The sequence below is a fragment of the Acomys minous genome (genome assembly GCF_964271855.1).
Source record: "Acomys minous genome assembly, chromosome: 2".
NCBI classification, from domain to species: domain Eukaryota; kingdom Metazoa; phylum Chordata; class Mammalia; order Rodentia; family Muridae; genus Acomys; species Acomys minous.
In genome coordinates this window covers 897,845-923,351 of record NC_140484.1, presented here as the reverse complement: position 1 = coordinate 923,351, position 25,507 = coordinate 897,845, and the positions used below count along the sequence as shown (strand labels likewise).

Sequence of the window (25,507 nt, the reverse complement as noted above, 5' to 3'; positions counted from 1 at the left end):
TTTTAATAGAAACAAAAACCAAAAAACCTTTCGGGTTGTAATGATGGTGAAAATCCACAGCAGTTTTTGACCTTCACATGCTTAAATGAATGTGTTTCACTTATTTCTGTAGAGAAAGTAATGGAACAAAGATGTCTGGAAATACAACAGATAATAAGGCCTTCAAAGAAGAGACAGGAAGAAATGTAGTTTTTTTAGTCAAGATGACAAACCTGAATTTCAGAATACAAAAGAATAGTGTGCTGAACTTCTCTATGACAAACAAATAAAATAGGTGGACAAGAATCAACCTTTCACTTCTATAAAGGGGGAGAGAAAAAAAAAACCCCACATCTTCCTGGCCAATGTAAACATCCCAAAAGCTTGGCCAATGGGTCTTATATTAAATAAAAATAAATAGTTTGGGGTCATCAGATAACTATAGTAACACAATGTGAGAAGACTTTTTTAATGAATTAAAAAAATACAAAATTTCTTGTATGTGTAGCCAAAGTATCAGCATTTTCCATATAGAACATCCAATATTTTGCTGCATTTTAATTAAGGTGTCTAAACATTATCACAAAGAACTGCAAATTGGTCAGAGCATGCAGTAAGGAGAATTAAGCTCTAACGGCTTTTTATCACCGTATTTCAGGAACCAAGGGTGTAAAATGTTCTAATTTGGGATATATTAAAAGCCATAAAAGGTCTTTCAAAAAGATTAATGGTACTTTGCTTGGATTTAAGATAAGGGCTTTAGCTGGTTGGAAAAGCAGGGCCCTGGCTGGACCCTTGAGGCATTCATCTTTACAGCCACTTGGAAGATTTGTAAAAGCGTCTGCACAACCTCAAGCAAATGCACCGCGACTTTTTTTTTTTTAATTCCTTTCAATTTTACAGGTTCAGTGTGTGTAAATCATATTGGGTCATAAAATAGATATAATGACACATCCTTATAAACATAGTACAGATAAAAAAAACCTTCAAAATAAAGTTAGTACCTCTTGCAAATGTTGTCATAAAGTTTCCTGATAGTCATTTGAAGCATCTGATTCCGACAGCTTAATCTAAACTGCTTATCCATTTTATAAAATATTTTAGTCATCTCAAAATTACTAGCATGTAACAGAGTTGTGAAGTTTTCCTTCCTTTTGAACACTTTCAAGGCACTTAATTTAAAATGCCAATTATCATGCCTTAGCTTTTCATAGAATAATAATAATAGGTCTCCATGAAAAATATTTATGCCATTCTCTTTTGTTCTTTAATTAAATGAAAACAGATGTTTTCTGAAGTAAAGCGGAACCATTACTGGAGTACTTAAAGTGTTAAGGTCTTTAATTTTTATATCAGTTTGGTCGACAATTCCTGATTGTCTTTACTCAAGCTCAACATTAATGTCAAGCAAGTTACCTAGGAGACGAAAGAGATCAAAGAGACAAAAAAACCCTCCAATGTCTGATTAATCAAGCCTGCAAACAGCTTATTTCTTTTAGCCTGCATGCAAGTATGAAAATGAGATTCTGGGAGCCGAACATTGTGCAGATTTGTTCATTCTTATCAGAACAAAGCCAGCGGCAGCTTATTTCATGGATCATTGGCACTGTCATCAGCGCTGCACAGAGCGGGTGACAGCTCCTCATTCTGAAGCTTCAACAAAATTAGCAAAAAGTCGGCACAAATTAGCCTCTCATCTTTTTAGTAATATGACATTATTCATTTACTTTTTATCCAATTTTTAATTTTTTCCTTGTCAGCTATCCCTTTCTAGTGTCTCTCGCATGCCATCATAAAATGCCTTCTGAAAAACAAGCGAAGAAACAGTCAAAGTTAAAATAACACACAAAGTTCAAGAGCAAAGCCAAGAATTTCCAGTAGCCGGTTCTGCTGCATTTTAAAATTAAGTTTCAAAACTTTGCAATAATTGGTTTTTAAAAACAGCTCAGGATGCCAGTGTACTTCAAGAATGTAACAAGGCTAACAGGTTTCAAGTACTCCCCAGCTTAGGTGGTGTCTGCCACAGTAAACTCTAGATGCCTGTGTTCCACTGGCCTTTGTCTCCCGGGTCACACCTGAGATGCCGCGCTCTGACAAGAGCCCAAGCTACGGAGCAGCTCATCATCTGACCGACTTTTCAATCAAGTTCTTTTCTTTGGACTATTGCATCCTGCTTTACTGTCATCATGAAGTGTGTGTGCACACACTGGTTGACATGCTCACCTGTGTCTGTATATCACATTCGTGTCTAGATGTACAGCCAGATATACACTTACTTACTTTTATACCTATAATCTCCTGCCAGTTTATTTCAAAGCATAACCAACAGATCTCATTTTAAAACACATTAGGAAAAGAGTTGCACATATACATATACATATGATATGACCCATATACTTAATTTTTACTTATTAGTAAAATAGTTTGCATAATGCCTGTTCTAATAACTTCAAATTATATGTAGATTACAATATTCCAAACATAAGGGAAAGATGTTCCACTGTTGAAATTACTCCTGGATCTTGACATTTATATTCAAGCAACTCATTCCATTCATAAATGGGAAAAAGGCATTAAAAAATTAACCATAAGCTGTTAGATGCTTTACACAGCCCCCATAAGAAAGGCAGTTTTTTGAAAGAACTGTAGTACTGTTTTCAGCAATTTCTTTATCTCTGTTCTTCTAAGTAAGAAAGCCTATTAACAAGCTTTGAACTTAAAATCACATTTACAATAATGTGCCATCAACAGTTTTATAAGCTAATTAGAAAAAGATTAATTAATGACTGGCTGCTAATAAAATGGCAATCATGAAGAAAGAAACCAAGGGTGCTAAGCTTCAACTACCACCAATTAAGAGCTAATTACAAACAAATTATATATGTGTTTTGCTGTGGGCTTTAATTTACTAAAATGGTTTTAATTAAAAGAGAAAACATGCTGATTAATTGAACTGCAGAAAAAAATCTACAGTATAAACTGTGCTTTGTCTGTCTCTTTAATTAGACTTGTAACATCTGAAATCTTTTTTAAGGTTAGTTAAAGCCACAGATAAACATAATTAAGACGGCGCATAAGGAATGCCATGTGAGGTGAACACCACCCGACCCCAGAGGTTAAAAGAAAGCATCACAATGCACTGAGATGTGAGTGAGCCCACCTGGAAAACACGGAGATGCCCCTGCTAAGCGCCAGTCTCACTTGTCTGAGGCCAGCACGTTGTCTTCAAAGCTGCAAGGTTTTTATGGAAAGGAAACATCTTTAAACTAGATGTAAAGGAATTCACCCAGTCCTTCCCTCGCAGGGTCAGGCAACACTTACTCCATGCGCTGTGCTAAGCTCCTTTACCTGTAACCCTGACTTACTTGTTAGAGTTAAGGAAAATAAGGCTTTAAAAATTTAAAACTACCGCTTCAGAGCCCCAGGAGCGTGTGCGACCACATGACGACACCGAGGAGCAGAGTCAGGGTTAAAGCACACTGAGAGGTGACCGAAGTCAATGTCAGCAGATGCATGCCAACCCCAGAGACACAGCTCCCAGCTCCACGGGGGGCTGGCAGATGCCAGAAACCACAACATTTATAACTACAGACAAGATCTGTCCTTCTTCAGCAAGGCTGAATGCTCCAGCAATAAATTTTTATAATGGTTAATTGGAATGTACTGTTCAGCATTGTATCTGACAGTTTTAACTAGATATTTGGTTTCAAGATACTTCTTCCCAAAAGAGTACTCATGAAAACAGGAACAGGGCCTTGTTTTGCTCCTAAGTGAAGTTGGTTTTTATTTCCATGAGCTAACAGAAAGATGCACAGAGCAAAGTCCTTTTTACACAATGTAACACTCACCCCAAGTACTGCCGGCTAAATTAACTCCAGGCTTTAGCACTGGATGTCCAAGGACGTGTTTCTACAGGTCTCTGTAGTGTGCCTTATGATCAAGACAATGCGTCAGAAAAGCCAGCTGAGGACGAAGGGTGAAAGACGGTATTTTCACGGATCAGTCAGTGAGCAGACTGCCCTGCCAAGTCAGAGGTCGGTTCAGCCAGACATGGCCCAAACAACAGTTTAAAGGAAAAAATTTTAGTTTTCCCCAAGTTGGAACAGTTTCACTAGTGTAACACAAGGCCAAGTACATGTATCTATTCCTCCTTAGAAACTGTGAACTGTGGAATGGCAGATGGGCAGCAGGGGCTTTCTCAGAGCAGTCGGCAGCTGCACAGCAAACCCTGAACTGAGCTTAGCTTAGACACAGACTTTAAGTCACCCTCTCCCATCAAAGCCAACCACACGTAAACTCAGTCACCACAAACTTGAGGGAACGTTTCTGGGAAATTATGTGCTTGCTGCTGCATCACAAGAGCACACCAACAGCCTAGTTTTGACACACTCTCTTTGTGAGAGCACACCAACAGCCTGGTTTTGACACACTCTGTTTGCGAGAGCACACCAACAGCCTGGTTTTGACACATGCTCTGTGAGGGCAGTTTTCAAGGTCTATTCACAGACATGGTTCTACTTTTAACCTCATTTTTTTTTTTAAATTGATGCTGCCCCACTCTCTGCACAGGAAGAGCTTCGCCTATGGCTGGAAAGGGCTCTAAGGACTCTGGGGTCTGTGCCTCTGAGCAAAGGCTTTATCAGCAGGTCCCAGTCACTCCTTCTTGAGAAAAGTGAATGGTGCTGTTATTAAAAACCAAACTACCTGAATTTCAAAAGGATACCCATGATGCACACACACACTCTTTTCAAACCCACACTGATCTAAATTCCCATCTCATCATCACAGTGACTGGACTCGGGGTGAAGACGAGCATCTGAGGTTTGCACCATGCCCGCCATGCTCTTCTTGACTGGACATCACCTCACGGGTCCTCAAGGGTGGGCACGGCACTGGCGCCTTTCTGAATCTTCATCAGAATAGCAACCACCATAACTTACTGATTTTTCTCTTAATCAGAATCCATTACACTCACAATAAGTAACTTGAATTTACCAGAACACAGCTTTACATATGTATCAAAGTAAAAGGACAATTGAGAAAAATGTTATCTCCACATATGCTGAAAACAGTATTTCTAAAGCAATCTCATTTGTCACAGAGTATGATAGCAAAGAGCAAACCTTGAAATAAAATGCCTAGTCAGAATTAAAATTTTCCATCTTCAAAAATAGCAAGAAGAGAGAAGACACTAAACTACAATCCCAGTGTCCTCAAAGAAATCCTTATTTCTAAAACCCTAAAGGTACAGCTCTGAATGATTTTCCAGGCAGTTAACGCATACGTAGCAAGGCAGCTCCCCAGGGCCAGGGTGGAATCACCACACACAGCTGGCACAGAATATTATAGGCAACTCCTTCCCAACCCAGCATTTAGTTTCCATTTAGGAAACTGCCCAGGTTCATTAGATTTTATATAGATTCAGAAAAGAATCTATAATCTAATACCCCACTCTTAAGCTAAAGTTATAAAAGCACTGTCAAGTGGGGCAAGAGGGACGGCTCAGAGGCCCTGGTGCTCAGGTGAGGACTGGAATGCTGTTCCTAGCGCCCACGTCAGGCAGCTACTACAACGTGTAACTCCAGCTCTAGGAGATCTGGCACCTCTTCCGGCCTCCTTGGGCACCTACACTCACATGTGTGTCAGTGAATGAACATACACAAAACAATTAAAACCTAAATAAAAAGTAAAATCAAATGTTGTTTTAAAGATCTAAAGTCATTTGGCAATCACTGTAAAACTTAAAAGAAAAACACAAGAAAAGACCCAGCAATAGATGCTGAAATAGATGAAAGTATTAACAAGGGATTATGGGTAACCTCAAACTAGTTCTTCATAAGGTACTTATTCATTACAAAGGGGAAAATAGTAATAGTACAGAGGAGAAACTCGGAGGTATCACCCTCATCAAAGGAAAAAGAAAAAAAAAGGCACAAACAGATAGCATGTGCCTTTGGGGAGTCTGAGAAGGCCCATGGTCACTGCTGTGACTCCTCATGAGGAAATACTAAGACTAAATAAAACTGGCTTCTCCTCAAAAAACAAGGTCTTGAAAATTAGGGACAGAGCAGCTATTCTAGATTAAAGAAACACTACAACAGAGTACAACGTTAGGGAACAACGAAATGTTTAAATAAAGTGTATGGATTAAAGAAAAACCTTTTACAAATTTTGCAATTTTCTTTAAGGAATTTTAAATTTCTTTTTGAATGTATGTACACACACCTAGGTCAGTCCTCTGCTTCTACCATGTTGGTGCCAGGGAGCTAACTCAGGTCCTCAAATGAAGCAGGTCATGGGCACACTTTTTTTGGTTAGCTTTTTATGAGAGTGTATGGTGTGGGTGTGTGGTGTGGGTGTGTGGTGTGTGGTGTGGGTGTGTGGTGTGGGTGTGTGGGTGTGTGGTGTGGGTGTGTGGTGTGGGTGTGTGGGTGTGGTGTATGGTGTGTGGTGTGGGTGTGTGGTGTGGTTCTATGGTGTGGGTGTGTGGTGTGGGTGTGTGGTGTGGGTGTGTGGTGTGTGGTGTGGGTGTGTGGTGTGTGGTGTGGGTGTGTGGTGTGGTTCTATGGTGTGGGTGTGTGGTGTGGGTGTGTGGTGTGTGGTGTGGGTGTATGGTGTGGGTGTGTGGTGTGGGTGTGTGGTGTGGGTGTGTGGTGTGGGTGTGTGGTGTGGCTGTGTGGTGTGGATGTGTGGTGTGGCTGTGTGGTGTGTGGTGTGGGTGTGTGGTGTGTGGTGTGTGGTGTGGTGTGTGGTGTGGTGTGGTGTGTGGTGTGGTGTGGTGTGTAGTGTGTGGTGTGGTGTGGTGTGGTGTGGTGTGGTGTGTGGTGTGGCTGTGTGGTGTGGGTGTGTGGTGTGGTGTGTGGTGTGGTGTGGTGTGTGGTGTGGTGTGGTGTGTGGTGTGTGGTGTGGGTGTGTGGTGTGGGTGTGTGGTGTGGGTGTGTGGTGTGTGGTGTGGGTGTGTGGTGTATGGTGTGGTGTGTGGTGTGGTGTGTGGTGTGGTGTGTGGTGTGGTGTGGTGTGTGGTGTGGCTGTGTGGTGTGGTGTGTGGTGTGTGGTGTGGGTGTGTGGTGTGGGTGTGTGGTGTGGGTGTGTGGTGTGGCTGTGTGGTGTGGGTGTGTGGTGTGTGGTGTGGGTGTGTGGTGTATGGTGTGGTGTGTGGTGTGGGTGTGTGGTGTGGGTGTGTGGTGTGTGGTGTGGGTGTGTGGTGTGGGTGTGTGGTGTGTGGTGTGGGTGTGTGGTGTATGGTGTGGTGTGGTGTGGTGTGGTGTGGTGTGTGGTGTGGTGTGGTGTGTGGTGTGGTGTGGTGTGTGGTGTGCGCGTGTGGGCATCCACTGTGTGTGAAGGTAGAGGACAGCTCTGAGAGTTAGTTCTCTCCACCTCCTTTCCATGGTTCTGTGACTAAGCGCAGGCTGCTATGCCTGTGCAGTGAGCACCTTTAGCCACAGTTATCTCCATGGCCTCAAATTGCACAACTTCCTTAACATCAAATAAAATAATTAGCTCTGCTAAAAGGAACTCAGAACCTGCACCAAAACAGATGCCTCTCTGCAAATTTCCCAGAGAGTTCAGGGAGAGTGGCTAATAAACCATCCTCCACCCTTGCCTTTTCTTCCACCACCAAGCCAACAAGTCAGAGACAATTGACTGATGATGGAGGGGTCTGCTGTGGCAGCTTTGTAGTTGGAAGAGATCACACAGTATGTAACTCTTGGGTCTCCAAAAGAAGGATGGATGAAAAAAGCAAGAGAGCACCGGGTTGCATCCTGTAATCCTGAAAAGTGCAATGAAGACAGACACATAGTGTTTCTAAAAACCAGCAAGCAACCACACACGACAGTCCTGCTGGTTTTTCTTAGGTTGTGTCTTGGGCTTTACTAGAACTATCCAGCAAGCCCAGACCAGCATCCAAAACAACATTCAACAGTCCTGGAACCTTGAAAGCCATTCAAGAGGCATCTGTTCAACAAGCAGTACAGGGTGTGACACGTCCTCAGTAGAGATACAGTTAAGTACCAGCTTCCTCAAAGGTTTCATCCCAACCCACGCAAAGCTGCCAGCAGCTTCTGTCTAAATCCACAACTTGTCGGGTCGCAGCCCTTGGGGAAAAATTGAATCAGGCTTCACCTGAGAGAGGGAGTGGGGACTGAAAGTAGGATACAGAGACGGGAGAAATAACGAATCAAGTCAGGAAATTTCTGATCAAGATTCACTTTATTGCCGACTAGCAGGAACATATATAGGGCAAGGTCAATAGGATCTATTTTTATCTCACTCACCCTAGCCCCTGGGCAAGAATACAATAGTTTAAATCTCTCCCTGTAGAACTTCCTAGTTCTCTGAGTAGTTCCTAGTTGAGACTTCTCTACTTCTTTAAAAGGTAAATAGTCCAAGGATAGCCTAGAACACAAGACCTCGTGAGGTAAAGGTCAGCAACTCAAAGGTCACAGCATACAGCCTAAGCCCAGGATTTCTGACACACATCAAATACCTGGCATGCATTTTTCCCCCTAAATGAATTTTTCTGGGTACCCACACAAAGGAAGTTCAAATAGGAATTCACACAGATGCTAGCATACTCATGCTGACAGGAGCATGGTTCGCAATAGTCAAACAGTAAGCACCATCTCTACCAGCAACTAAAGACGACACAAACAGTGCAACAGATGCCCAGATGTGACAGAGTAACAATCAGCCTTGAGGTGAAAGAAAATTCTGACATACAGTACCACACGATGATCTCTAAAGGTGAAATACACCAGACCCGGAAGCATAAGACTTACATGAGACACCCACAGAAACAAAGCGGCATGTTGCCAAAGCAGGTGGACAGGAAACCCAGAGTGAGGGTGTCAGTTCTGTAAGATGAAGAGCTCTGGAGACAAGCAGTGGGAGAATCTGCACAACAGTGTGAGCATGTTCGATACTACCCAGTGACACACTCAAAGTGGCTACAAGCATAAACTATACTGTACTTTACCACAATAGAACAATTCACAAAATGTCAGTTTGCTTTGTTTAAAATAGGGTTTTACTCTGTAACCCAACAGAGTAATCTTCTTGCCTCAACTTCCCAAGGGCTGTGATTACAAGCATGAACCACCACATCTAGATTAAAATGTCAACTTATTTTGTTTTCAAAGCTACATGATTGTCATTCATACTATTTCTAGCCAATGCCTTTAACACTCATGGCTCTATAACTTCTTTTATACTAGCCACTAATAAACATGTATAAACCCTATATACAGAAATATTTTATGTGACCAATTATTTCTAAAAACTTAAAAAAGACAAATTTGAAATCCCTAAGTCTCTCAGATGATTTTGAAAACATCCTTCAGCGTTTCTTTTAAATTTGTTATTTCATACAATAAAAATCCATAAGAATTTTAAGGCCTGTAGCCAAAAATAGGCCAAAATTCACACACACACACACACAAAACACACAATGGCAATAAATGGTGGGTTTTAGACAACTGATGATGGGGAATGCAACAGTATTTCCAGAGAACGATCTACTAAAATAGAACTTTGTAATTTTAGATTGAAAAAAAGAAAAACAAACAAATGCCTCTAAGTGAGTTAGAAGACTGAGGACCAATAATTTTCATGAATGACCCTTGAAGTTTTTTATGTTGACTAAACACCAAGGAGTGCTACAAGCTAAGGAGACAGGGAATCAAGTACTACAAATAAAAACTAGGGTATGAATTTTTCATGTTTTTTAGTCTATAATGAAAAAGGAACAATAGAACAAGAAAATAAGTTAAGTATGAGTGATAGGTCTAAAGGACTCCCACCTCCAAGGATGCGAATCAGAAGCATCTTGTGACCTTCTGCAGTTGGAAATATATTAAATAAATGTACAGTAAGAGACTGAAAGCAAGGACTAAGAAAAGGCTGCAAGGTGTGACAACCACCCTCAATGAGGATAAACTGAGCTAGGCACAAAGGAAAAAATGAAGGCACCCTTTGAAGCACACCGAAAAACACCAACCTCAAAAACAAATAAAGCAAAAAGCCTGCTGTAGGCCAGGTAAAAATAGGGCCAAACATTAATTTGGCATAGTTTTCAGCCTGAGTTTTAAACCAGAATCAATTTAAAGCATTAAAGTCAACACAAAACCCAGAACTTCAAAATAAACAGCAGAATGAGAGAGAAGTAGGTGGGCAAAAGGAAAGCCCGCCGTCAGTCTGACTTACCTCTCGAGTGGCTAGCTGGTTGCTGAGCTCCTCAGCCTTCTCAACATCCCACTCATCCACTGCCTGGTCTATCCTCTTTTCAAGGCCTGACTAGAGAGAAAACAAAACAAAAAACAAATTATGGGCAGGAAAGAAAGTAAATCACTCGCTAGCCAAGATGATGTCATGGGACTGTAGCAAAGGCCACATCCACTCAACCCCTACACAGGTCACATCAATTCCTGTTTATGGATAAGACATTTAGGAAACATGCAGTGGCTACTCAACATCCCAGAACTTCTTAAGCTAACAGTAAAGAGGAGATGCAGCGGGTAGAACCAGAGACTGTTATTCCCCATTAACAGCAATGCTAATGACAGCAATGGTTCAAAACTATGGAGTGCTCACCACATGACAGAACTGGGGCTCACTCTACTAAAGCTGTCACTTGCATCCTCACAGCTCTGTGAAATGTTAGCTTGTTTACAAGATTGCTCAACTTAGCTGACATAAGTCTGTGAGTTGTAAAGCCATCCGACACCCAAGTTTGCACAAACTCTGAATTCTTAACCATGGCCCATTCCCACAGCTCAACACTATTACTCAACAGCCTTTCACCATCTTCAATTAGGGCTATTACGCTGACTACTACACAGAGAAGAAAGCGACAAATAACAATTACTTTACTTCTTACAGAAATGTTTTAATTTACTAAAATACTTCAATAAGACTTCCAGAGGTCATCTCTGTTGGGCTGGTGCCCAGTTATCAGTGAGTATATGCCATATGTGTCTTCCTGGGTCTGGGTTAACTCACTCAGGATGATCATTTCTAGTTCCATCCATTTGCCTGCAAATTTCAGGATTTCCTTGTTTTTAATATCTGAGTAGTATGCCATAGTGTAAATGTACCACAGTTTCTTTATCCATTCTTCAACTGAGGGACATCTAGGTTGTTTCCAGGTTCTGGCTATTATAAATAAGGTTGCTATGAACATGGTTGAGCATATTTCCTTGTTGTGTGGTGGAGCATCTCTTGGGTATATTCCAAGAAGTGGAATAGTCTTCCCTTAGCCAAAGATTAGGATAGATACTGGGACTTCCTATTGGGACTCTAGGTGAGAGAGGTAAGGAAGAATGGGGAAATAGAAGGATCCAGAGGGTCCTAGAAACCTACAAGAAGACCATTAAGGCTGGCAACTCTGGACCCAGGCAGGTCAGCTCAAACTACTGTACCAACCAAGGACAATGCATGCAGTAAACCTAGAACCCCTATCCAGATCTAGCCAATGGATACCACATTTTCCACAATTGTGTGGAGAGCAGGGACTAACTCGGACTTGAACTCTTGTGTCCCCTGATTGACCACTTCCCCTTGGTAGGGATCCTGGTGGTACTCTGAGGAAGAGTAAGCAGGCTACAAGGAAGAGATCTGATAGGCTGTGATCCTATAGTGGGAGACAAGGTCCCCTTCTGCCACAGACCTAGGGGAGGGGAATAGGATGAAAGAGGGAGAGAGGAACGGGAAGATACAAGTGAGGGGATAACAATTGAGATGTCATCTGAATAAATTACTTAAATAAAAATTTTAAAAATACTTCAAGAAATCAAAAATTTAAATGTCATGGAATTTAATAAACTAGGTAGGGCTTATCATACACGTATCAAAAGACACCTGGTATAAACAAGGTCTAGCCCTGAATGGTTACTCAGAGCATAAAGTTTTAAGTGGTGTAACACATGCTTGCTGGAAGTCACTCTTATTCTGATAACTGGCTCCTATCCTTTAATTTCAACACAGTGAGTCGTGGACCTCATATAAACTTCCTCTTCCTAATGTAACAGCAAAAGCACTAAGCAAATCTCTTTTGCCAGTACACTGCTTGACCATAGCAGTCAACAACGGGAGAATTTGTTCCTGTACTGTTGTTGGAATGAACATTTTAAAAACTGCAACATAACCTACCTAAAAAGACCGGAAGCAGAGGCCACTGAGCACCTCGTTTGACCCCTGGCATGAGAAGGCTCCTTTATCACAACCCTTCTAAGGACTGGGCTAGTCAACTAGTTTCCCACAACAGCTGGAGACCTTCCCTCAACTAACTGCCTTTCCTTATCTCTGACTCTAGGTCACATGGTTCTAACGTACTCTACTCTTGTAAAATTTCCAGGATTTTCCTTGTCTTGTACGTCTGCGGAGTTCTTAGGCTGCTGTAAATACCGTGGCGCCTCTGTCCCAATACCTCTCCTTTCCTGGAGGCCCTAACTCTGTCGACGCCATCCCTGTGCCACTCCAGCTCTCACCTGGCAACAGTGCAAATCTACAAACTGTTTATTTGGGTCCGTGCAAAGCTCAGCTAAGGATCTTGTATCAAAATGCAGATGAATTACCTGGGTAACAAGTTTACTTAGATACCTCTTTCTCAGCCTCATCTTTAGCAATATTATACTTACTTCCTCATCTCTGGCCACATGGGCCATCTTGGTAAAGTTCCCAGTGCCTCTGACATATTTCCCTTTAAAAAAAAATCTTTCCGGTCTTTTCAGGGTCCTATCAGATGTTACACACCTACACACCCACACACACACACACACACCTGCTACTATACCCATCAACCTTGGCATCTCTCCTAATGTCCTACACCAAGATTGCTCTCCTATCTGCATCAATACAATTTTTATCTCTCCTTTAGCACATGGTCTTCTAACACATTTTCCCCTTTCTTGGGTTTTACGCTCAATAAAGGAAAATTCTGTATACAGTAACTAAGTGGCTCAGAGTGCCCAGTTCCTTCCCCACAGGAGCGCCCGCTCAGCCTCCTCTTCTGCACTGGAAGCTGCAGTCAGTAATCCATGTATTGGAAGGAACCACCTATACTGGCAGCCCCCGAAAAGAATTCCACAATAACAACATTGAGGTAATGATGCTCTTTCAGTCAAAAAGGACCACACACTGTCATGTTCATTGTACAAATTTATCTGCAACAAATAAAGAATGTGTTTCTTGAGGCTGGACCCATGGCTCAGCAGTTAAGAAACACTTGCTACACTTCCAATGGACCCAAGTTCAGATCCCAGCACCAGTGTCAGGTGGCTCACAGCCACCTGGAACCTGAGCTGCAGAGGGTCTGACACTTCTTCTGGCCTCTGTACTCTTCAGGGCTCAGGGGTATCTTTATCTTGGGCTCTCAGAGTGTAGTACAAGTAGAAGTTTGCAGAGTCTCCATTTAGAACTTCATATTTAATCTATAATGGAATGAAGTTATTTATTTACAAAATGCTAATACAACAGCATTTACTCCCTTTGAAGAACAGAGATTTCCTCAAATGCCTCTGAGACAGATGAAGTAAACATTAGTATCAAATTCAATTTTCTTGTATCACAAAGTCTGAGGTAGCCGGATACCTCAATTCAGTGTTTACTCAGGCAACTGCCCAGACTAGCTCCACTCTTTCACCTTCATAACCTGTCCACTAATCCTCTCCCAAGGCTGCCACACATGCTATGCACAGCAGCTGCGCTCCCTTCCAATTACCTAGGCCAGAGAGACCCACAGATCCCGGGACCTGGGTAAGTCCACATGTTGGACCATTCTACTGAATCAACTTGTCGACGTCCCTCTGGTACACAGAGCTATAGCTCAGCACTGAATGTCACAAACAGAGGGGACATCTCTGTCCCGCAACCTCCTATGAATTGCTGAGCTTAAATAAAGGTGAAGTTTCACACTGAACTGAAATCAGGCTGGGGAACGTCTCTTAGCAGTATCACCTAAAATACCTGAGCCCTGGGTTTGATCCCTAGCACTGCGTTTAGTCTAGGCTGGTGGTGGCACACACTTGTAATCCCAGCATCTGGGAGGTGGATAGAGGAGGATCAGAAATTCAAGGCCCTTGAAGGGCATAGTGGTTCATGCCTAACCCAGCAAAGGGAGGCAGAGACAGGCAAATCTCTGTGAGTTCAAGGCCAGCCTGGTCTACACAGCGAGCTCCTGGACAGCCAAAGGGCTAGTAGTGAGATCTTGCCTAGAACAAGCACACAAAAGGTTCCTATAAAACAACAGCGGCCTCTCATCAGTAAAGCTGTCTTACAGACGTCAGGGCGGCACGACAACAGACAGGCACCGGGCTTCACAGGCACTAGGCTTAACGACAGAGACTCAGCCCACACGTGCACACAGGCAGAGTCTTTTAATATGTGACTAAAGCTCTTTAAGTCCAGATGCATCACAATGTGTCTCTACACCAATCTCACGCTAAATGTTTATTTGGACAATATATTCAATCCTTAAAAATAAATTATCTGTTGAAATTTTCTTAATTATGACTGAATTTAAATATCTAGGAGCAAAATGAGACAATTTCTCCACAAAGAAGAGAAAGGAGCAACATTTAAATACAAATATAAGTTATATATTAATAAATTATATATATATATAAATCATATAAAATTTAAGTTAGCTAAAAGCTAAACTTCCTTATTACTTTAGAAAATTCAGACTGGCGACCAAATAAATGACTTGAGTTTCAAGTCTTACATCTTATCTGCTGTTTGTTTTTTAAGGCAAGTCATCCTAAGTACTACTTCATGTAGTCTGTGAGGTTAACACTGGCCCTCACCACAGAGATCATGGTGGGGAGTACAGGAAAACACCGTGACCGGTCTCAGGAGGCCTTCGTGGCACCACACGAAGCTCCCCCCTAGCCTGCGCCTCCCTCTAGTGCACTCAGGCAGTCAGGATTTGATCTGCTCTATGTACTAGAGTTCCACAGACAGGTCTAAGTGGAAAAAGTACTCTGAAACACAAAAGGAAAAATCTGAAAAAAAAAAACTAATCTATACAACAGCAGTCTCCTCTCATGGACAACTTTAAACAAAGATCAAAGACAGTAATTCTTAAAAAATAAAGCACCTGTAGTTTTCATGGCAAGTGCCCATCTGACATACCCAGGTCTAGTTCAGTGAGACGGCAACTAATAAAACTGAGTCAGCTATGGAATACTTGATATATATATATATATATATATATATATATATATATCGAAATTAATGAGTAAAATTTATTCTACAGAAATTCCCGCACAGATTTAAAAGAATTACGTTTTGATTACAAAATTATTGATATTTATTACAGCTGCACGTAATATAAAGAACAGTTTAACACAGCGATGGATATTAGGAAGACTATATTTTAAAAGCACGCAAGGCTCTCTGTATTGTCTGGCAAGCAGGTGACAGCAGTGTCACAGTACACATTCTGGGCTGGGCAACAGCTCTGCTTGGCTGGACTCTGAGGGGGTGTGTATGACAGACATGAAATTAAGAAGTTTTGTTTTGCTTTACTGTTCTTGACTTTCTGGTAACAGATCAGCCTCTGCTCAGAGCATAAGACACTAGACTGGAAACCCTATTTGTTTACACTGCACCACGTGTCTGTCGTCCTCACCAGATCCCTAACTATCTGCTGGGCTGACGATGTGGACATTCTGCTTTTACATTTTGTTTGTTCATTTACTTTGCTGAACTCACAGGGCAGCAAAAGCAGCATCATGTAGAGGCCATGATCCCCACTGAAGAGGGAGTGCAGATGCTGGCACGCCATGCACTGCACGCCCAAGAAAAGCTGAAGTAACTCCGCCGCCCCGCAGCCTTCCTGTGCCTCACGCTTGTGTTTCCTTGTGGAGGAGTCAGCGCTGGCAAACACACGCCTGGCTAACAAGGCTCCCTCCTTACAAGGCCTGTAACTTTCCTCACCATCACTTAAGCAGAGGGACATCTGTAGAAAAAGAGCCCAAGCTTACAAAATGGGTGCACTGCAGACTCCACAAGTTCTCTTAGACTTTACGCTTTTAACCGCTGTTCTGACTTCTCTGGAATACATGTAAGGCATGTGAGACAAAGTGTTAGGGGTTAAGATGGAGTTCTTCAAACGATATTACGAAGAATCCTTGTAACTCCATGTAAACTCTAGATTCTACATGAATAAAAGCTAGCTATAGCTAGCCAGTACTGAGATTGTATAATTTCAAATGTAGGGTAACAACTGACTTCAACAGGTTGTGAAAACTTATTCTCTAATTTCTGCTTTCAAAGCTCATTTTATGCCTCTTATCAACTAGACACTCTGAAATCAATACTGTTATAATAAATACTGCAAATAACTGAAAATCAAAGTTCATTTAACTCACATGTCTAAAAAGGTTGTTACCCATTCACACTCTGAAGGATCAAGGAGCACAGCGCTCTCAGGCGCCCTAACACTGTGACCGTGTAATACAGCCCCTCATGTTGTGCTGACCCCAACCACATCATCATTTTTATTGCTACTTCATAACTGTAATTTTGCTACTGTTATGAATTGTAACATAAATTTTTACATTTTCTGATGGTCTCAGGTGAAGCCTGTGAAAGGGTCGTTTGACCCTAAAGGAGGTTTCAACCCACGGGCTGAGAACCACCAATCCAGTCAGTGGCTGGGACTCCCATGGCCCAAGGCAGCCAACAAGATCTCCCTCTTGCTTCAGGACAGGTTTGGCAGCCAGGAGCAGCCTCAGTCAAAGTCATATGACCTTCTCTCAGCACACATGAATTACAAGGATCAAGATCATGACAAAACATGTTCAGCAGTGCACTACCCTTCCACAGAGAGCTCAGGGAACTTCAGCATGGTGTCTTAGGACTCAAGATTTTACTTGCAACTCTATCACTGATCTTTGTATAAAATCGATTATTTCTATATCTGCCTAAAGGTTATTGCTCAGTAATAGGAGTTTCAGAAAATGAACTTAGTTAGTGCCAAGTACTTAGTGTTATGACTATAGGGGCTATTTTGGAATTAAGAATCATCTGCAAAACCAGAGGAAAAAGCCACTGAAGTATGTTGTTACTATAATCCCCAACTACTCCTAGGCTGAATCAAGAAGGTCACCTGATTAAGATCAGATGTTCTGTACTAGCCTGGGCAATACAACAAGACCTCATCTCAAACAGAATAAAACTCCAAATATATCACTAACAAAGTTCTGTTGTGATAGGTCCTTTTCTGTCAAGAAACTCTGCTGCTAAGGTCGCAGCCTGCCATTTAGCAGAAAGTCCTGAGCTTGGTGCAAAGTGGAGGGCTCCATCTGCCAGCGAGGCTTCCTCTTCTCTGCCTGGGGGATCCCAGGCCCCACCCCCTCTCCCCGACCTTAGGGAAATTACAGGCCCCACTCCCTTCCTCCAGACAGAACCTGGTCCACAAGCACCTGGGATTACTGGAATGAGGTATCTAGACCCCTGGCCCTTCAGCCAATGACATTTGCCCTCCCTGGGCGTTCCCCAGCCCCCTCCCCGAAGGTCTACATAACCCTCCTCGCTCGCCTGAACAAAACTGATCTGCCTCCCCACAGCTGGTCCCAGGAGGTCATTTCCATTCCCACTCACAGACCACCAAACGCCCAGTTTATCGCTTCTTCTCCCTCGTTCCGAGGGACTAGTGGCCAGTGACCCCAGGAAGTAGAGAGAACAACACTTTTCTAATTTCTAGAGATCAAAAGCCACAAGTACACACCTAAAGTTCAGACAGCGCTCTGAGCCCGACCCCAGTACAGTATTCACTCTGTTCTTGTTTTCTGGTGAACACTGCTGCATCCAAGTGGATTCTGAGTGGGTTCTAGTCTAACTACCTTCAGTTCTGCTGTCACATTAGCCCCAGAGCACCCACACTGCCCTCCACCTTCAACAGCACTGCCGAGCTCTACCTGGTGCTTGCTCATTTGCACTCACTAGTCACCATCTGCCTACTCTCCACACAACAGCCCGGCACCTCTACAACACGGCTTAGATCATGCTGCTCTCTTAAAGGCCCAGTGCCCTGTAAATTCAGCCCACTTATGATCTAGACTACCTAGAGCCGTGAGCTGCTGACTCCACTCCAGCCTATCCAACCTTCTCACCAACCCCAGAAGGTCTCGCACTAACCCTTCCTTTAGAGTCTTCACTGTGCCTCGGGAGCCTCCCAGAGACCAAGTCTCAGTGAGATGGCCTCTTAGAAGAATAGCCTTCTTTTACCACCCAAGGCAAAAAGAGTGAGACTCTCACTATAGTATTTTCACAACTTCTTCTTCTGAATAGTTTAGAGCTACATACCTACTTGTTTATTTAGCATCTTTTGGTACACAACAGGACATCTTAAGTTTCTAATTATATGAATTAATGAACTAGTATCTTAGGTAAGGCTAATCAAAATATATCATGTTAGCTAAGATGGAATGATATAACAAATATTATGAGAAAGCTCTTACCTTCTCAACTTTTTTCTGTTTAACTGGGGGTTCAAATCTATCATTGGCTCCAAAATACTGAGTAAGCTCCTTCCACTGGCCTTCACTCGAAGACTGCTCACTGCAAGAAGAGCAATTAAGTCTGTGCACACAAATTACACCTCTTTTTACTCTGACTGCTTTTAAATGGTTGCAATAATTACACTTCAGTGACTACTTCTCATGTCTGATCATTACAAAAGTAGTGCAGCAATCTAGAAAGTTCCTTAACACTACTAAATAGTAACTATTTTAAGTCCTACCTACCTGTGACATTCCTTTTCATCCTTCGATTTTCCTGAAAGGAATTTAGAGTGTGAATACTTAATTATGCAGCCATTATTTCAAAATCATGTTTTAAAAAATTAATTAATCAACTTAAGAGTTAGCACAATAACCTAAATTTAAAAATAAACACCTTTTTTGGAGCGTTTTCTTTTTTTCTGTCTGAATCTTGATGTTGAATTTTTCTGTTCTGAATTTTTTTTATGCAATTCTTGAAATTTCTATGTAAAAAGAAAAAAAGTGTGCGTGTGTGCTGAAGGTAATCATACATTTTAAAAACAAACAAACATGTTAAATAAAATCCTTATGTTCTGCCATTTCTGAAGACACCAATAATGGGACTCGGCTCCTGAGATACTCCAGCCTCACACTCTCAGCTGAACTGGGATAGTCAAGCTGCTTGGTAACAGCGAATGACGCTCACTGACTCATCATGTTAGGTAATGTAGGTAACCCTATGAAGGGCTGACTTCTACTTACGTAAAATTAACCTAGAACCAAAGTAGCCAAGTGGCTCAGAGAGGAGAGGAAGTACTCTGAAGCCCCTCTGCTGTCTGCTGCCCCTGCACAGGAGGTCACAGCACACTGTCCTAACAACAAGGGAAACCTACGTTCCACATGTCTAAAGGGATCCCAGAAGGACACTTTTCATATGCATTTGTGTCAGTCTCTGTTTCCGCCTTCGGCTCGCCTGCGGGGCAGCCTGGCGTCCCTGGCTTCCCACTGCCGTCCGCCTGTCCATCTTCCTGGAAGGGGAGTTCCGAACGTTCTGGGTTCTCTAGCGTGGCTTCCTCTTCAGAATGTGACTCCACATCGCTTTCACTCAGCCCAGGAGGTAACAGCCCACTCCACATCTTTTCTAGAAGGAGAAAGGGAAAGATGAATTCAAACTCAAGTAGTAGCCATGGAAACTATTTTAATACCAGTAACAGGTAACACAGGAGACCAGTATGTCTACCAATGACCTAGAAATAGCCAATTTCAATTTTAAAACCTAAAATGGGATGAACCCTTCATATAAAACAGCTAAAAATCAGTTGTGTTAAGCTGAAAAAAACCAAGTTTAAAAGTAGTTAAGTATGTTGTAATCTATACCTACAGATAAACAGAACCTGGATTCTCTGAACCATGGATTATTCTGCCTAAAAGAGAATCAGTAAAGCAGCACCCACAGCTCAAGCACGTCGCTTTTCTTTTGTTTTGCTCTCTACTGAGGCAGGGCCTCGCTATGGCGTGCAGGCTGCCCTGGGTGCTGAAGGCCTCCGGCTCCAGCCTCCTCAGTCTGCGCTCACGCATCACTGCCAGGGTAGACTCAGAACACCATGCTGCACACCGCACCCAGGAAAGAACAAAACAGAGGTGGCTGTGCTGTCTGCACTGAAGCACAAGTAACATCCAAAGGGCTGATGTCTAAGAAGCAGGAAAACAGTTAAAGAAAACAACTTAAAGTTGTGAATGTATTTTTTAAAGAGTGTAGTAGTATGCGCCAGCAAGATGGCTCCGCAAGTAAAGGCCCCTGCCACCCCGCCTGTGACCTGCGCTCCAGACACATTTGGTAGATAAAAGGCAATTCCTCTGACCTGTGTGCTATGGCATGCACACCCATACACATATAATAATATAAAATATTAATAACAAATAAAAGGTGTGGTGGTAGAAAATAACACTAGTTTTAAATTTTACAATTTACTAAAGTAAACCAAGTGAAATAGAAATCTAAATCTAACAAGCACACAGCTTTCTTGACTAACAAGAAGCGGCATAGTGTTTGGCATTATCTCAACAATGGTGCAGCCATTAAGTTTCATGAAAGTGACTAATTTTCAGAATTAGTGTAATCATGTGCAAAGATTATGAAAGCTTCATTTGATCTCCAAGTACAGCCTATTTTTCCATAAAACGTGAGTTAGACCCTCATGACTCATCGTGAGCCAGAAGGGACAGAAGTGCTAACAGAAAGCAATCTTGCTGAGTGCCGCAACCTCTTCAGGCCACAGGCATCAGGGATGCTGCATTTCTCTGAATTATAGAGCTCTACTTTCTTGTAAGAGCCTCCTCTCAGATTTAAAGAAGCAGTGCTTATTTTTGTGTTTTAAGAACGGTTTACCAGTCTCTTGGCTTTTTAAGAGGATCCAACTAGACCCCTGACTGCAGTTCCACCACAAGCAGAAGGAAGTCACTTACTGTATCTTTCGGACTATAAGATCCACTCCCTCCCCTGCCCCCCCCCCCCCCCCCGGCCAAATGTGTGTGTGGGTTGTGCCTTATGATCTGATTGCTATTTTTACTGTTTTTCTTCTTTTACTGCTCTAAAAACAGAGTGCGTCTTATAGTTCCAAAATTTTGGTAATAACCTTCCCCTGGGTTCATCTGTAGCACCGGATAATTACACTGCTTAACTGAGAATTAAATAAGATACAACAATCATTCAGGAGGTTACAGGGGCTCAATTAATGTTTGGGGTTGAAAAGCCTCTTTTTTTAAAAAATAAATTTGAACTGTGCATCAAAGAAAATGTTCAGTGGGTCTTGCTATTATTTCTATAGCCATGAAATGCATTTTTATCACCCCTAATAATAAATAGAAGGATCTGTAAGATACCTTTGAAGTTTCTAGTATTTGTGGTGTTTCATTTATCAACTGATACAAATCATGTTCCTCCCTGATCTCCACAGTCTGATATAAAGCTTCTATAAATAAACCTTGTACTTGGCCTAAAGCAATAAAACAAAAGGCAGATTACCAAATGATTAATAGAACTCAAAAGTAATGTTCTTTATTTATAAAGGTCTTCTCTAACAATGGAGTGTAATTTTCTATCCGGAATTTAAGTTCAATTCAAAGTAGAGACCCCAAATTATATGTTTGGCCTTATAAAACCTCGCATCTAACCCTAAACATTTGGTCTGTAGATTTCATGTTTTCGTTGTTGTTGTTGTTGTTATTTGTTTTTTGAGACAGGGTTTCTCTGTGTATCCCTGGCTGTCCTGGACTTATAGAGCAGGCTGGTTTCAAACTCACAGAACTCCATCTGCCTGTGCCTCAACACGTGCTGGGAATATAGGCATGTGCCACTGCACCCAGCTGGTCTGTAAATTTTAAAGGCTGGGATACTGTAGAATATGCCAGCAAGGACAGCAGAGTAGTAAGAGTGTCCAAAACATCTTTGGGCTCATTATCCACTTGAGGATATTAAAACTGTAACACATTTTAGACATGTTTAAAGCATGCTTGGGGCCTAGTATAAATAGTACTGCCGTGGATATTTTCACTGCATGCAAGACACTCTCTGAGAGCTTGAGGCCAGACGCACACAAACCAGGAGAGAGCCAGAGCCGCATGGGACCATGCTTACACCACGGCAAGGAACTGTCCCTCAGCCTGGCCCCCACAAGCAGACCTGCTGTGGAGCGTCAGGGCTCTACGGTCTGCACTCTGGACACTGGTATGTGCTTCCCCAGAGACAGCAGTCTGCACCACCCCGAGGGCTTTCCCTCATCAGTTCTCAGGCAGTTATCCAGTTTCCAATTTTTGAAGTTTCTTAAAATTACTTTTATCTACTAGTGATATGGCATCCAAAACTGTCCTTAATATGGTATTTCCCTGGCTTGATAGTTTCTTAAATGTACCTGAAGAAAGAAGAAAAGTTAAAAGAACCTCCAAGTCCATACTACAAAATTCAACTAAGGTATATATATTTTACCTCTGTTCCCTGTGGCATGGGGGCTGGGGGTGGCACAAAACAAAAAGAAAAAACAAAAACATACATAAGGGGATGAGTGTTTGTGCCCACTGACTGCTGGTGATGAGCCCGCAGAAAGGAGCTGTCCAGCTAAGCAGCAGCTCAGCTGTAAAGCAGCCAGTATGGAGCGGCTGCTCAGTGCCTTCTGCCCTGGACTCCTATTGGAAGATGCTGTCTTTCTACTCCTAGCACATACGGCCATGGCCATTCATGTCTTTCCCGACGGACACTACGCCGGGCTCCCTGCTCCTCCTGTTTGGGCTTCTCTGAGGGTGACTATTTCTTTGAAATGTCTCTTCCATTCCTTTCCAGGTATATGTCTTTATCTTAAGGCAGAAAATCCTAAACGAATCTCTGGGAAAGTTCATTTAGCCATTTTCAAAAGATGTGGAATACCAAACAAACAGAAACTCAATTCTTCTTCTATGTATTTTATAGCCAGGCCCATAGCACAGGCGATGAATTCATCTGGAAGATTTCCGTTTTTAGCCTATAACCTAAAAATACTTAATTAACCATGATATCCACAAGGAAAATCTGTAACTGAGGCATCACCCCCTTTTCTGTAAAGTCTCAAATGTCACCTCCTCCACTTCACACCTCCATCCCTGCTGCAGCTGCTGTTTATCCCATCAGCAAACTGTGCTGTATACAAACGGGACACATGGGCTAGTTCTGGGCAGACATCATTGCTATGAACTGAACGTATTTACTTATTCTTCTAAGTCTAAATAAAGAGGATTCCCCCCACCCTACCCCCCTGAACAACAACCACAGCCATTCCTGAGCAGAGAACAAATGCATTTAAAACAAAGTGGTTCAGCACCTGGGAATCTATGTTTTTTTCTTTTTTCTACAAGTTTTATGATAAAAGTCATGAAGCTAGTTACCAGTTTTTAAAATTGATTTATTTTATTACCCCCTGCCCCCCCCCCATGGCACAGTATAGTCTACCTTTAGGTGAGAAAACATAAGTCCAGTGAAGCACTAGTCCTCACCTGTTCCCAGAGCTGCTGACTATACATCGCATTAAAGAAAAAAAAAAATGGTTTAGTAAATACCATCTCTCAAAATACAGAAACCACACACAGAGATACCAACTCTGAATAATAAAACTTGTAGTTTGTATGAAGACCACTAGTCATACATACACAAATAGTCTTGAAACTCGGGTGACTTACAGCTGAGCAAGCTAGGTCTCCAGTCTTGCTAAGCGTTAGAATGAAGGTCTGATCACCCTCCACTGAGAAGCATCACCTTTAAAAGGTTAATGATCTTAGTACTGTCAGTATCCCACATGCCCAGAGCTGCCTGCTCCTCCCTTTGTAATAACCTATTTTCTCTCAATCAAGCAGTCTTTTTAAAAGCCAAGTAAATGCAGTTTCTTTCCTCTCCCTCACAAGATGACCAGTGTTTACAGGCTCTTCAGGCCACTGAAAAGGGGCAGAAAATCCAGTTACAAAAAAGACACAAAAGTAGCAGAAAAACAAACCAGGTCATGACACGCAACCAAGAGGCAGGAGTAGATCCTCATCACAACACTCACTTGAAATTAACATCAACTCTTTTTACACTTGCCTAAATCATTGTGATCTTAAATTATACGCTTTTAAAGGGCAAAGCTGGCGAAGAATTCTTGGAAACAAATATTAGGGAAAGGCGCCGAAACAAGTGATTACAGGACTGAAATTTTTTCTAATAATTTTCTGCACTTTTTGCATATGAAAAACCAGGCAAAGTATTATACTACGTAACATACTGAGAGTCACATTTAGAGATCTGAGAAATATGTTTCTAGACCACGCAACTGTCTACAACCAGTGCCCAAAGGATAAAATCAGCGCATCTCAACAGATAAGCTTTTCCTATCTCTACTACGCCAGAATTTAAACTGCATTTACATCAGTGACTGTCTTATGTCACATATTTTTGTATTCGATTTTAAATAATCACGGACATCTAATTTCAATCTTATCCAGAAAGTAATTATAACCGCCGTCCTCTAACCTATAAAAGCACAATAAAGTATTTAATTAGTGCCTGAACTTTGGGATTAACTAACGTACTTTTAGGCTTAGGAGACCAACGTTAAAGTAAATGTTTTATTTATTGTTAGGAAATGTGTTTCTTTTTCTCAAACGGCACAGAAAACACAAGGCCAGAGTTCGGATTTACTCTACACGAACTATTCATATAGCAAAATTTCTTTATTTGCAACGGTGGGTGAGTTTCAATTACGACATTGTTTACAGGCAAGATCTGGAAACCATTCCCCACCCACCCAGACCCCTCTCTACCTTGTATTGAACGATTTCCGAATTATGCGACCCACCCCAATGCGCAAATACTTACAAGGTGCGAGACTGCGAGAGGTTGGCTCTAAAAAGGTACACCTTGGCCACGACCACCTGGAACTCCGCGAGGCGAAGGCGCTCCCCCGGGTACAGCAGCCCACGCCTGCCGGTCCCCACCGCAGCCAGCCTGGGATGGGACAGCGGCCTCTCTGGCCGCGACGCCCCCTGGGAGCCGAACGCAGGGCTTTCCGGGCCCCACGGAGGGGCTGTGAGGACGGGCCGCCCAGCCTCCTCCGCTACCCTCACCGCCCTGGAACCCAAACCCGACCGGCCCGCCGCGAAACCCGCCGACAAGCCGAACCGCGAAAAGCCGAATTTACCGGCCAGGAAGCAGCGGCCCGGCGGCCATCTTAGAACCCCGCCAACATCGCGCCTTCTCATTGGCTCCAGCGGCTCAGCCAATAGGATGTGGCCATTATGGCTCTGCGGTCGCCAAGGCAACGGCCTGGGGGCGGGGACTCTTCGTTGGCTCAGTGTGGCTGGTTTTGTTGATGTTTTCCGGTCGGTCTCTCCCGTCCACAGGCACCACCACCACCCCTTTTCTCTTTCTCCTTTGACCCAGAGATTTTTTTTTTTTTTTAAATCTTCGTTCCTTCTTCATTCCTTGCCGGTGCTGGTGCGTCTGGCTGAGGAACGGGCTGACTTCGACGCTCACCTGAGTTCAC

General features: G+C 42.6%; 1 protein-coding gene across 2 annotated transcripts in view; it reads right to left on the bottom strand.

The window, feature by feature from the left end:
- Positions 1-25,259, bottom strand: part of FAM204A (family with sequence similarity 204 member A) — a 30,916-nt gene extending 5,657 nt beyond the window's left edge. Inside the window, exons 1-6 of one of the 2 annotated variants that reach the window (XM_084774042.1) lie at positions 25,144-25,259; positions 19,358-19,605; positions 18,880-18,967; positions 18,729-18,759; positions 18,444-18,543; positions 10,183-10,272 (exon numbers count right to left, since the gene is read on the bottom strand). In XM_084774042.1, the coding sequence (XP_084630168.1) occupies positions 10,183-10,272; positions 18,444-18,543; positions 18,729-18,759; positions 18,880-18,967; positions 19,358-19,600 (552 nt within the window). In that variant the 5' untranslated portion in view covers positions 19,601-19,605; positions 25,144-25,259. Of the gene's footprint in view, positions 1-10,182; positions 10,273-18,443; positions 18,544-18,728; positions 18,760-18,879; positions 18,968-19,357; positions 19,606-24,840; positions 24,981-25,143 lie in introns of those variants that run through there. The other variant, XM_084774041.1, reaches the window with a different exon arrangement.
- Positions 25,260-25,507: the final 248 nt, after the last annotated feature.